General features: G+C 44.8%; 1 protein-coding gene across 1 annotated transcript in view; it reads right to left on the bottom strand.

The window, feature by feature from the left end:
• LOC135196230 (transcription factor SPT20 homolog) overlaps positions 1-14,516 on the bottom strand; it is a gene marked incomplete in the record, with an annotated part of 603,094 nt that overhangs the window by 172,036 nt on the left and 416,542 nt on the right. The window contains 1 exon segment of the mRNA XM_064222878.1: positions 12,905-12,999. Coding sequence (XP_064078948.1) covers positions 12,905-12,999 — 95 coding nt within the window.

Here is a 14,516-nt window from a genome sequence, read left to right on the forward strand (position 1 = left end):
GCCAAAATTATACATGATAGTTGATCTCCAGAAAATACTTACTCCGGAGGTAACCTGATCCACTAGGTCATAGCAAATGGAGCAACTCTCATGATGCCAGACCGCTATCTCTTCATAGCGGATGGCGCAGACAGCGTGGGTCCGGCAGACCTCGTGCCCACAGGGGTCCTGCAGGACAGCGTTACAGCCAGATTCCTGGCAATGGGTGGCCTGTAAGTGAACAGATACATGAGTATCGACACTAACTAATTGGACTAAGTCCAAGAAGTGATATATTATAACACCTGAGGACACCGGAGTTATTTGACATAAAAAGATTAGCCTCCGCTTGCTCTCCTGCCGTGAGTGGTGGGTGTCCGATAGAACTGGTAAACTAGTTTCAGTGTGTCTCCGGTGTTGCCGGAGGACGGAAAATCACCAAACCAGTAACCTGTCTATATGCCGGAACGAGGAGTACGAGAACAGCGGGGAGGAGCAGGTGGAGGCCAGTAAAAACTAGTCGGGGGAGTGTAGCTCCGCTGTAACAGATTCCAGATAAGCAGGTGGAGAACCCGGATGGTGAGCGGGGACTCCGCCGACTTAGCAGAATAAAAAGAACGTAAATAATCAAAATCAAAATAAAGGTAACATATGGAGAAAACATGTGGCGGAGCTTCTCTGCAGTCACCACACCTGAGGTCTGGCAGAGCCAGAGGGACCAGCCGCCAGAGCGGGAGGGAGGGGTGGTGAATTGGGGTGAGAGAGTGCTCGATTGGAAACCGAGGAGGTCCAAGCGTGGCCAAGCCGGGTGGCCAGCCGAGACCGAGCGCACGGGAGACCCACCCCGATACCGAAGAGAGAGAGCGGTGCGGGCCGAGCCAGCCTCGGATGTCCCCCCCTGCAGACTCCCGTATCCCCCCCGTGGAGAGGGGGAAGAAGGGAGGGAGCTCAGATGGTTGCCATGGGCAGCGGGAGCGAGCAGTAGGGGGGGGAGGAAGCGTGGGGAACAGAAGCCGGGTGGCTCGTGGCGATCGCCTGGCTCGTCGTGAACATGGTGAAGGCCACGCGGTGAGACAGGCCAGGCGGTCTGAGGTGGCCTAGGCTACCTCTAACCGTCTCAAAGCATGCATCAAAACAGCCTAACACAACACGGGGAAGAAGAGAAGATAAATGAACAGACAAAGAGAAAGCAATGTCCTGGAGAAGCTAGACGAGCCAACCAAGAAGGGAGGACGCCTAACAACTCGGGGAGCTGGCCTCTGCCGATAGGTAGGAACGGAGGACGGCGGCCAGGGTGGTCAGGACTAAAAGGAAGGACTAATGTCCTAAAAGGAGCCTAAACAGACCTAAACAAAGGAACATGCATGCATGAACACTGAGCTAAGGAGCGATGTATGCTAAGAGCTCAATAGAACTTAGGAATCCCCGTGAAAAGCTAAGCATAAAATAACATGGTAAAGCTGCACAAAACATATAAATGTAAATATATATACTGCTGATATTCAAGCTACAACGGTATAGGAGACCGAAGAAGCATGAAACAATGAAACACGTGGGGTGAGCCACCCGAGACGACTCTATAACCAGGCCGAAGGAGGCGCCGTCTTATAACCTAAATAAAAATGGTTAAACGGGTCCCTGGCTGGCTAATATTAAGTGAAACACTTCTAGCAGTACTTAACTTAGATGCAGCGATGGCTTGGCGTTCCATGATAGAGATAAATCCTAAAAGTAAAGCACAAAAACACAGTGAAGAAAAACATGTGTGAGCAAGATGGTGCTAACGAAAAGGATGACCGGTAGAGGCGCTAGAGATGGCGTCGGGAGCACTAGTAGTAGTCGTAGCTGGGTGCGGGCCTTGCATCGGCCCTCTCAGGTAGGAAGATTTTGTAGAAGGATGGATCTAAATGGTAAGAGACCCGTGGTAGTGGTTTTACTCGCCCCAGAAACCATACCGACACCTTTTATATAAGGTGAGCGAGTCAGAATATTCTGACATTCCAATTTAGCTTTTTTCTCTGGTAATGATAGCAATATTTACCTTAGAAATGTGTGCTAAAGGGACATTTCACTGGGCGACACGGGCCCTTGCCCAGAAATAGATTTTTCCTTTCGTCAAAATCCCTTTATTTATATATATATCTATATATATATATATATATATATATATATATATGTATAATAGAAATATAGATATAGATATATATATATATATATATATATGATATATATATATATGATATATATATAGAATATATATATATAGATGATATATATATAGATATAGATATATATATATATATATTATATATATATATATATATATGATATATATATAGTAGATATATATAAAATATGATAATATATATAATATATATATATAATAGATATATAGTATATATAGATATATATATATATATATATAGATATATATATATATATATATATGATATATATATATATATATATCTATATATATATATATAGATTTCTGGGTTCAGTTAGTGTCGCTACGTGAAATAATCCTAAAGTTCATTATTTCTAGGTAAATGATACTAACATATACCAGAGAAAAATAAATGCAGGAGGATGTCAGTATAACTGACTCGCTCACCCTAAATAAAAGAAGGCGTTGGTATGGTTTCTGGGGCGAGTGAGACCACTACCCCGAACCTCTTGCCATTTAGAATTCTCCCACACCAAAATCCCCCTCCTGAAAGAGCCGCTCCACAGTCGGAGACAGCAACTACTACTACTACGCTACGCACCACGCCGACTGCTGCGCCTCTGGTGGTCATCCTTTTTCGTTAGCGATCTAGGTAGCACGTGACTTTTTTCCTCTGTGCTTTTTGTGCATTTCCCTTTGGATTATTTTCAACATGGAACTTGCAGCTATCGCCTCAGCTAAGTTAAGTACCCGCAAGGTTTGAAATTAGTTTTTGTCAGCCAGGGACCCTTATTTACCGTTTTTTAGGTCCGAAACGGTCTCCTGGTCTGGTGCATGGCGGCCTGCGGCTCGCCTCGTGTTTGGTTAGATTTCTCGGTCCCCTATACCGTGATATCTACCATATAATTTTACCTTGTATGGGTTATATCACGTGCTACACTAGTTCCCATTATCTTTTTACATCGTATTTTCGGGAATTCATTGCCTATACCTTAGATTTACGTTCATGCATGCATGTCTCTTTGTCTAGGTGTGTAGGCGCTAGAGTGATTAATTTAATTTTCTTCTAGTCCAGTATCCTGGCTATTGCCCTCCATTTTACATGTCAGCTAAGGCTAGCTTCCGAGTGGTCGGCTTGTTTCCTTCGGGGAACTAGCCTACTTCTCCTGGACATCTCTTTCCCTCTCACTCGTGTTTTCCCTCTCTCTCATTGACGATGTAAAAAATTTTGTTACTTTATTTATTATATTTCGTAGGGTTAGCATTTAGGGCGACCAGCTTAGACTAGATGGTTTTGTTGCATTAGATCTTCATGGTCTAACTGTGTTCAGTTTTGTTGCATTATCGTCCCTTGGTCCTCTCAGGCTCACGTGGTCGCTTGGCCTAGGCTGTTTTGTTGCATTATCACCTCTTGGTCCACATACGATCGCGTGGTGCCTCGCCCTGGTCCCAGTCCCCTTCCCTCCCTCCCGAGCGGCAAGGGCGGGGTCTGTCCTGGCTCGCTTACGGTCGCTATGCAACCATCCGAGCACTTCTCCCCCCTCCCCCCTGTTAGGGGGGTCACGGGAGTTAGGGACAGCTGGGAACACTGGTGGGCCGCATGTTCTCTCCTCGAGCTCTGGGGGAGCTCCGGCGGGGTCAGGGACGGGGGTTGGCCACCCCCCCCCCCCTCTGGTTGCTTTGGTTCTTCTCCGGCGTTCCTTGGGTTTGATTTCTCTCCCCCCCACTCCTTGCCTTTTACCCCTTCGCCGGCTGACGGAGCGCCTGCTAGCTATCCGGGTGTACCTTCGGTTGTCGGGGGGGTGGCTGGCGGAGAGATATCCATTGGTCCTACATGCTTTCCCCTAATTCACGTATCCCCTTTGTCATCCGGCGGAGCACTTGCTTGCTATCCAAGCGCCCCTTAGTTGTCGGAGGTGTTTTACGGCGGAGCTACACGCTCAACAAATATATTATTTAATTTAATTCTAGTTTAAATATGGGTATTCCTCTCCCGTTCTCCAGCGGGGTGTACTACTCCTTGAAACTCATTATGGGTGTATAAAAGCATCTGGTTAAATCATACTCTCCTCTCCGGTGTACACCGGAGTTTTCCAACCAGTTATTAGGTCATAGACCTTCTTCCACACGGAGTTCAGGGGTGGATTATGTCCAATAATTTTAGGCTACTCCGGCATGCAACGGAGTATCACAGTAGCCCTGTGAGTGTATTGCGTTGATACTTATGTATCTATCCACTTACAGGCTACTAACTGTCAGGAGGCGGAGTGCAACGCCGTCCTCCAGGACCCCTGCGGACATGAGGTCTGTAGGTCCCACGCTCCTTGCGCTACCCGCCACAATGAGCTGATCGTCTGGCATCACAAGGCTTGTACCATCTGTTACGACTTGGTGAGCCAGTTTTTGGACGGAGTAAGTATATACCAATGTGGGGTTCGTTCTTTACATGGCATATACTGTTACATGTCTTAATATTATTTTACTATATGGTTATATATGTCATTTGTTAATGATCCGTCCTCGGGGCTTCGTTGTAAGGATTACAATGACCCTCTTTTCCAGGCTACCGCCATTAAGGAAGCCGCGTCGGCTACCCTGCGGGCCTGGGTGGGAGGATTTGGCAAAAACGCGCAGAAAGGACAGCCTTACATGTTGGACAAGAAGATGGCTGTCCTGATCTTCCCAGGCGAGAAGTCGACGGGGTACGTGGACCCCACCGCGGCAGCTCCGACGATTGCCAGTATCCAACAACAGGTGGAGCAAGCCCTGATTGAAGGAGGAGGCCAGGACATTGCGGCAGATGTAGCTACTCTGGACCTCAATATAGAGCCAATGGCGGTAGGTGCGGATGACTTGTTAGTTGAGGTAGGTTTGTTAGGCGCCCAAGGGCTTCCCTTGGGTGCTTCTGGATCTTCTTCACCTGTCCCTTCATCTTCTTCCTTCCAAGGCTTTACGGGATCTGAGATCCCTACTAGCACGCCTGCTGCCTCTGTAGTCCCCAAAGTAAAGGGGCATAGAGAGCAGAAGACCCTTCAGAGGACGGCGTCTAAGAAGACGTCGTCTTCCTCAACCTCTCGTAAGTCTCCGGCTCGCAATCCCGGAGCAGAGAAAGCGAAGTCGTCGTCTTCTTCGCATTCAAAAGGGTCGATAGGTAAATCCTCTAAGGAGAAGGCCCGTGCTCCCGCCGAGCCAGTACCTTCTCCCGCTGCCGGAACTCCTTCGGTGACCCCTGCTGGGGCCAGTTCAGCTGGTCCCTTTGATCCTGCTGCATTTACGGCAGGGGTCATGCAACAGGTAGGAGACTTGGTTGGTTCTATGAGTAGGAGATTCGAGCAGATGTTTGCTCAAATCTCCACCTCGCTGAATCAGTCGGGACAGTCGATTCAGAATCTTTCTGAACGGCTGTCCGACCAGGAGATCCGGCTGGCAGGTCTGAACCAAGCACCTCAGGCCGATCCCCCTGTAGTAGGAGCTGGACTTGCCCAGTTGCCAGACTACAATACCCTTCCTTCCTTCTCTATGAACAATCCTTGGAGGGTAGCAGCCTATGCGCCCTACAAGGATGGTATGAACTCCATCCCGGACTATGTAACTCGAAGGATCGAGGACTTCGAGTTCCATCCAGCTGGCCTACAGCCTCCTTTCATGGGTTATGCCAGGCTGACGGAGACGGCCTTGAATAGAGAAGATAAAATTTCCAAGGAGACTATTGTACAGCCGCGACCAGGCTCAGAGGGAATGGGTACATTGCCTGGAGGAATGGGATTGTACCAATACCAGACTCCAGGCATTTAAGAGTCCCTTCACTATCTTTGCCACAGAGGAGGAGACACCGCTCCCCTTTACGTCTAAGATAGCTGAGATTACCCTGCAGGCTGTCATGAAAGATGAACCCCTTCCTCAATTCAGGGAATCGGACCCTACGTCTCCGCTCTTCCCTGCATTTGGTGATCTCTGGGAGAACCTACCGCCCACTTTTACGGTAGGTAAACTCAAACCGGACTGTGCCATGGAACAGTTCGGTGAGAGTTTACCCAGGTTGCCAGATAACCTCATACAAGCCGAGTTCGAGGCGAGAACTAGGCTAGGCAGGACATTGAATACTCTAGTTATGACGGAAGTGGCTGCTCTGACTTATGGTACGGAGCCTTTGTTTAAGCTCCTAGCCAAGTCTCAGACGCAAACTGTACAAGCTGATCTGTACGAGTTTGCGTTGGCAAGAAGGAACTGTCGGAAGCATGTCCTTCAGGAAGCAACGATTCGCCACGAGCCGAATAAGTTGCTTTCCTCTAACATCTGGGGGGCGGACCTCTTCCTGGAATCTGTGGTAAATGAGGTTCAGCACGAGGCAACGAGGCTTAACCAAAGCCTCAGAGCTCGCTGGGGTCTCTCCAATAAGAGGAAACCCGAGAACCCTTCCTCTTCTACCAAGAAGCTGAAGAAGACTAAGAGGTTCCCACCCTACCAGAAACAACAACAGCAGCAATTCGTACAAGCTGTCCCGGTTTCTCAACCAGGACAACCGGCAGCTACAAAGGGGCAGAATCAGCCCATCCTCCTGTTGTCACCACAGAGCCAGCCCTCGACCTCTTATGCTGTTTCCCCGGCTTTCAACCAGGTGTTTGAAAGCCAAGCCTTTCAAACCTTCAATAGGTTCGCAAGGGGAAGCAGGGCTAGAGGTGCCTTTCGGCAGAGGGGTGCAGGAAGAGCTACCAACAGAGGCAATCACTTCCGTGGAGGACGAGGAGCACGTCCCGCACAACAGCAGTGAGACCTCCCAGGTAGGAGGGAGGTTATTCCTCTTCCGCCACAGGTGGGGGTTCAGCAATTGGGCACATAGCATTGTGTCCAAAGGGCTGGGATGGAGTTGGATCAAAGGTCCCCCTCCACCCAAATCACTCCTTCAGCTACCAACAAAGGAATTGGCAGATTATGCAGAAGAGCTCCTTCAGAAAAAGGTAGTGTCAAGAGTCAAGCATTTAAAGTTTCAAGAAAGCTTATTCAGCGTGCCAAAGAAAGGCTCATCAAAAAGAAGAATAATCTTAGACTTGTCCCGGCTAAACTTATTCATTCGTTGCGACAAGTTCAAAATGCTGACCATCTCGCAGGTGCGGACCTTACTTCCCCGTGGGGCCGTCACAACCTCTATCGATCTTACAGACGCATACTATCATATCCCAATCGCGAGACACTTTTGCCTATACCTAGGCTTCAAGCTGGGAGACTAGGCATTCTCTTTCAAAGTGATGCCCTTCGGGCTGAACATAGCCCCCAGGGTGTTCACAAAAATGGAGGAAGTGGTAGTTCAACAACTGAGATCACAAGGGATAATGGTAGTAGCCTACCTCAACGATTGGCTAATTTGGGCGTCAACCGTCGAGGAATGCCTCAGAGCCACAAACAAGGTAATTCAATTCCTGGAACATCTAGGGTTCCAAATAAACAGGACAAAGTCCAGATTCACACCGGAGTCTCGTTTTCAATGGCTCGGCATTCAATGGGATTTGACCTCCCACAATCTGTCAATTCCTGCGGTCAAAACGAAGGAAATAGCCAAGTTAGTAAGGCAATTCCTCAAGAACAAACAAGGATCCTAGGTTCACTCCAGTTTGCATCAGTAACGGATGTTCTGTTAAAAGCAAGGCTGAAAGACATAAATTGAGTTTGGCGCTCAAGGGCAAATGTCAAATCTCGAGACAAGTTGTCAGTAATCCCGCAAGTTCTTCGCAATCATCTCCGTCCATGGGCGGAGTCAAAGAATCTGTCCAAGTCAGTTCCTCTTCAACATCCTCCTCCGTCGTTGACTATCCACACGGACGCCTCGCTAAGCGGGTGGGTAGGATATTCTCAGTTCAAGAAAGTTCAAGGAACATGGTCACCTCAGTTCCGCCAGCTTCACATAAATGTATTGGAAGCTATGGCAGTATTCCTCACTCTGAAAAGGCTTCTTCCACCAAAGAACTCGCATATAAAACTGGTCTTGGACAGCGCAGTAGTAGTACATTGCATCAACAGGGGAGGATCCAAATCAAAACATGTGAACCATGTCATGATAGCCATTTTCTCTCTAGCAAACAAGTACAAATGGCATCTATCCTCCACCCACTTGGCGGGAGTAAGGAACGTGATAGCAGACGCCCTGTCCCGATCAGTTCCTCTAGAATCAAAGTGGTCCCTGGACAACAAGTCATTCCAGTGGATACGCCGGAGTGTTCCGGGGCTTCAAGTGGATCTTTTCGTATCTCAAGCAAACCACAAGCTCCCTTGCTATGTGGCCCCCAACCTGGACCCTCTGGCATATGCCATAGACGCTATGTCCATAGATTGGAATCAGTGGAGGAAGATATACATCTTTCCTCCAGTGAATCTTCTATTGAAAGTACTGAACAAACTCAGGACTTTCAAGGGACAAGTAGCTCTAGTAGCCCCGAACTGGCCAAAGAGCAACTGGTACCCTCTGCTTCTGGAATTGGGTCTTCGACCTCGATGGATTCCCAATCCCAAACTATCTCAGTCAGTACAAATGAGGACTGTGTTCGCTTCCTCAGGAATTCTCAAAACCCTAACTTTATGGACTTCATGAAGTTTGCAGCTAAAAAAGATGCAGATATCGATTCTCAGAATATTCTTTTCTTAGAATCAGATAAGAGGGAATCAACTTTGAAACAGTATGATGCTGCTGTTAAGAAGTTAGCATCTTTCCTGAAGGAGACAAACACCACAACCATGACAGTCAATTCAGCTATATCCTTCTTCAGGTCTTTATTTGAAAAAGGATTAGCAGCTAGCACTATTACCACTAATAAATCAGCTTTAAAGAAAATCTTTCAGTAGGGTTTTCAAATAGACTTAACAGACTTACTTTACGTCTATTCCTAAAGCTTGTGCTAGGCTCAGACCTTCTGAAAGACCTAGCTCAGTATCATGGTTTTTAAATGACGTCCTCAAACTGGCCTCAGACACTGACAACACTTCTTGCTCATTCATAATGTTACTAAGAAAGACGCTATTCTTACTGAGTCTGGCCTCAGGAGCTAGAATATCAGAACTGTCGGCTCTTTCCAGAGATGCGGGAAATGTAGAATTCCTCCCTTCAAGAGAGGTTCTACTTTCCCCAGATTGTAGTTTTCTGGCTAAAAATGAGGATCCTTTGATGAGGTGGGCTCCTTGGAAAGTCATCCCTCTTCCTCAAGATCCTTCTCTTTGTCCAGTGATGACCTTACGAGCCTTTCTGTCTAGGACATCCTCTAGAACCTCAGGCCCCCTCTTCATGAGGGAAAAAGGTGGCACTATCTCAATAAAGATTTATTAGGCAGCAGATCCTTTACTTTATTAAGCAAGCAAACCCTGAATCATTCCCAAAAGCCCATGACATCAGGGCAGTAGCCACCTCTATTAATTACTTCCAGCATATGAACTTTGACGATTTAAAAAAGTATACTGGCTGGAAATCGCCGACAGTTTTCAAGCGTCACTATCTGAAGTCCTTGGAATCTTTAAAATTTCCGGCAGTGGCAGCAGGAAACATAGTTTCCCCTGACATTGCACAGTAGTTGTAGTTGAAGATCCAGATCTCCTTTCTACCTGCCTCAACTAATATCTCACCTAACCTACTGTTATGCTCTATATGGTCCTTTAGCCTTAGCTGCTTAAGATAATGCTTATAGTGGTGTGTCCCTTATTTTTTTGCTAGGGGCACCCACAACTTTATTGTAAATATTATGTTTCTAATTGGTGTGGCTCCCCTTATTTTTATGCTAGGGTAGCACACCGACATTTATTAGTGTACCATTTATTAATAATAACTATAAGTTTAGTGAGTAATCTTCCCTATGTGCATTGTAACTCACTAATATAGTTTAAGTTATCATAACTAGTATAAGTTTAATGATAACTTGTAAGTTCTCAATAACATTATATTTATTTGTTTTACTTCTTAGTTTTATTGAGACCTTCCACTTTTATTTTACAATCATGTGCCATTTCTCTGGTACTATTTCACATAGCGACACGAACTGAGCCCAGAAAAGGGATTTTGACGAAGGAAAAATCTATTTCTGGGCAAGGGTTCGTGTCGCCCAGTGAAATCCCCCCTATGTCCCGCCCTGCAGCCCAAGATTGGCATCTAACGACAAGGATGACCACCAGAGGCGCAGCAGTCGGCGTGGTGCGTAGCGTAGTAGTAGTAGTCGCTGTCTCCGACTGTGGAGCGGCTCTTTCAGGAGGGGGATTTTGGTGTGGGAGAATTCTAAATGGCAAGAGGTTCGGGGTAGTGGTCTCACTCGCCCCAGAAACCATACCGACGCCCTCTTTTATTTAGGGTGAGCGAGTCAGTTATACTGACATCCTCCTGAATTTATTTTTCTCTGGTATATGTTAGTATCATTTACCTAGAAATAATGAACTTTAGGATTATTTCACTGGGGCGACACGAACCTTGCCCAGAAATAGATTTTTTCCTTCGTCAAAATCCCTTATATATATATATATATATATATATATATATATATATATATATAATATAGATATATATATATATATGCAAGAGTAGTATAGTACCACAGACTTCAAACTTATCCATTCCAGAAGGCTGGTCAAAATGCAATTTGTTGTTCAAAATATGAAACAAATATCCCCATAAGAAACAAAGGGAATCTGGATAATTCATTCCAGCCAACCCAAAAAAGTCCCCCTTTTCATTTTTTTTCTAATATTAATCTGTTCAAAAGTTAAATTAAGAGTGTAAAGTAGCTAATGAAAAACACAGCAACCCTTTACCACAGAAATTAATGAAAGCTTGTTTCCTAAGGGGCTCATGGGAAGATGAAGTCCATGATCTACTCAAGATTCATTCTGACCTATATCTCCTGATATACCACTGCTAAGGAATTCTTGATTATTCCATATATTTTGCACACAATCCTGAGAAAAACTTTCTCACTTTGTTGCTGGACTGACGAGACCTCCACTAGTAGGGCAGATAAAGGAAAATAAGCAAAAGACGTTTTCTCATAGCCTCCACCAAGAGAGGCATCAGATTGGGGTACAAATCAGCTTGGGGCCAACAAAGAGCCACATGGGTCATCCTCAGACTGGGGATGAACAGTGCATGCATGAACACTGAATGGATTGGGGAAATTGTGGAAAGGCTCTGAGGGTGCTGAAAGGCATCCATCCCTTCATGCAGCCCTGGAGTCTGGGAGTGGCAAGCAGCACACCAGGAGGTTCCTCTTTAATCACTTCCCCCTTAATACCTAGTCTACTTGAGAATATGACCACATGCTTAATCTTACATTCATGACTTTATTTGTTCAGGTAGCCTAAATTACCCTTACAATTTTCATGGTAAAATTATACATGATAATTATGAAGACTTTATGAATTCAGATGATACTAGCTGTGAATATAGGCCTTCAAAAGGCAAGGAAGTTGATGGCTAAGCCTTGTGAGATGCCACTGAGTGGGTATATGTGACAGTTAACATTGCAACAGCAATGAATCCCTAAAGACCACCTTTTCTTGGGGAATGGTGAAATTAATTGTGTTCTGATGGTGAGGAGAACGTTAACAGTAGCTTGAAAGCTTTATAGACATTATTATGATAAATTATTGTTGAAAAGATGAACAGAAATGCTGAAAAAAAGCTGAAAGAGAAGCCCAACTCAGAAAAAAGAAAGTTCCCTGTAACAATATTGAGTGGCATGAAAATCTTCTTAGGTGTGTAGACACAAAATGTTCACACCATAAAGAAACCAGAGGAACAAACATATTGGTCAAAGAAATCACTTTGGACAAATATGTAATGCCATATCCCAAGTTCTTTCAAACAAAATAGCTACTTTTAGCAAATCATGAGGAACATGATAATCTTTAACCTAAGCTACATAAAGATTTGGCCTACTTATAAGAAAATGGTGGCTAAATTCAAGAAAATAGATATCAATTTTGAATAAAATACTACATGAACTACATATCAAAGTCAAGGTATGCATGTACAATTTCATCATATATACTGATAAATATACAAGTAATTTCATTGTATATATTTACTGGTAAAAGAAACCTTTGTGTATCATCTGTATCTGGATTATGAGAAATATAGAACACAAAACTTGATATGCCTCTCACAACCTGTTGTAACTTACTCCTCGTGGCAACCAAATTCATGACAGATCCTCCCAGATCTCCTTTGCCCTTTTACATCCATACACTTTTCCATGTATAATTTTCTAACCTCGTTCCTTTTTTATCCTCCAACATAATGTGAAGGCTCTCTTCTTCTATGTGATAACTCTTTATACATCTTAATTACACCACCACACCTCTTCCATTAATATATATCAACCCACTGTTAAACAACCCCCTTACTTTTGCTACCTTTTGAAGGCCCTCTTCCACTGATTTCTCCTACTTTGCAAGGCTACATTTCCTGACACCCTCTTCATACTCCTTTTCAATTCATTCTTTTTTTTTTTTTAGGTTTTGAGGTTTTTATTTTTTTGGATGTCTGTTTTATTATCACCTTTAAATCCATCACTATTACTTCAGCCTGAAAGTTTTAGTGTCTCATCCGGTATGACAGTGCAATTTTTATCTTTTGACATCATCTCGTGATGATAAAAACCCATGTGTTTCTGAATCTTCACAAATATATACTGTCAAACTTCTTTGGGCTTCTTAAATACTGTTTGATAGTTTTAATAATTGGCCTGGAAGAATGAGTTTTCCTGACTAAAACAAAAACAGTGTAATAATTACCTGAGTTTTTGCCAATGATACAGCTTGAGAATAAGCAGGTACCGTACGATTCAACTGTGTAGTTGATGGTAATGTAATCTTCGCACCACCCGGACCTGCTAAGAAAATAAACTTCAAGATCAGAGATAAGAAAAAAAAAAAATTTAAATCAATTTGTATTTTTCATAGCTAACAAACCTTCGGTCTTAACAATAAGATATTTTCCAAGCGCCAGCTGGTAACCAGTTACAATCAATCAAAGATTGTAAACAAGGAATCTGTGAGATCTGGCTGCTCTTGCACGTATGAGGTGATAGCTGGTCAGAGACCGAGCACTATACCTTGTGACGTCTTCAGTCTTTTCTTAACCGCCTTGGTTTGTGTCCGTTTTTCTTTTCTTTTAGTGTACTTGTGTGTGAATTTCTGGATATGGATTCTACCGAGTCTCCATGGCCTCATCAACACATGTGCCTGGGTATTTGTGGATTACCCAGCACAAGGTTTTTAGCTTCTGTTCCCACAGACCCACATACAACGTGCAGTAGGTGCCATGCTAACTATTGTACGATAAATAAGCCTTGTCAGGAATGTTGTGCCTGGCCTAAGTCGCAGTGGAGAGTCTTTTATAAGAGGAGGGAACATCGTAGAGTTTTGACTCTTCCTTCTTGGGAGGGTTTTTCTTCTCCTCGGATGAATTATTCGGCTTCTCCCTCTCCAGCGATCGCTCTCCCTGTGACTAGTGCAGATGTGCCCCTGTCTCCTTCCTTTCCATTGATGTGTCGATGGAAGTATAGGGAGTTCCAAAGGATAATGTTATGTGTAATGTAGCCCCCTCTTCCTTGGATTCTCACTATAACCGAGAGGTAGGAGGCTACACCATCTAATGCCTTGTTTTCAGATTCGGAGTCATCCAAGATGGCAGCTGTGTGTGCATCGCTGGGGCTACAGGGTTCACCTTCTTTGGATGGACTGCTGTTGCATTTCTTACAAGCCTGTAACCCCCTGCCCCTATAGCAGTCCAGCCTCCCCCTGGACTACTCTACATTGGATCTTGTGTGCTGCCACCTTGCAGAGCCCCATCGTCATCATCAACGCTCCGTGGATTGCATCTTATCGCTCCGCCGCCGAGGCCATCAACCAGCTTCGGTCTTAGAGGTGCTGTGACATCACTCCCAGCATCCTCTAAGCCTATGACGTCAGATGCGGTGGCCGTTCATCCCCCAACTGTGACGTCACCTCTACCCGTTATGACATGGTCACCTGCTCTCGCTGAGCCATCCGAGGCATTAGTTCAAGCGGTCTAGAAGAGACTGGACTCTGTTTTGTAAGAGAGGATTTCTGCTGGGTCTATGAAGAAGAGTCGGAAACAGAGGGTCTCGTCTCCTACTTCAGCTAGTAGTAGACCACGTAGAGAGAGGAGTTTCTCTCCTTTTCCTATACCTATGCCATCCCCCTTTACCATATACTCAAAGAATTAACATTTTCTAACAGGTCCAATTTTCAATAACTGGACTTAAAAAGAAACTTATTTATATGAATTTAGAGGGCAACACCAATCATACTGATTTAACTCGCCCACAAAATGAAGTTTTCATAGTAAAACTAGTATTTTAATACTTACCTGAACACTTGA

Source organism: Macrobrachium nipponense, chromosome 17 (assembly GCF_015104395.2).
Source record: "Macrobrachium nipponense isolate FS-2020 chromosome 17, ASM1510439v2, whole genome shotgun sequence".
Classification (NCBI taxonomy): domain Eukaryota; kingdom Metazoa; phylum Arthropoda; class Malacostraca; order Decapoda; family Palaemonidae; genus Macrobrachium; species Macrobrachium nipponense.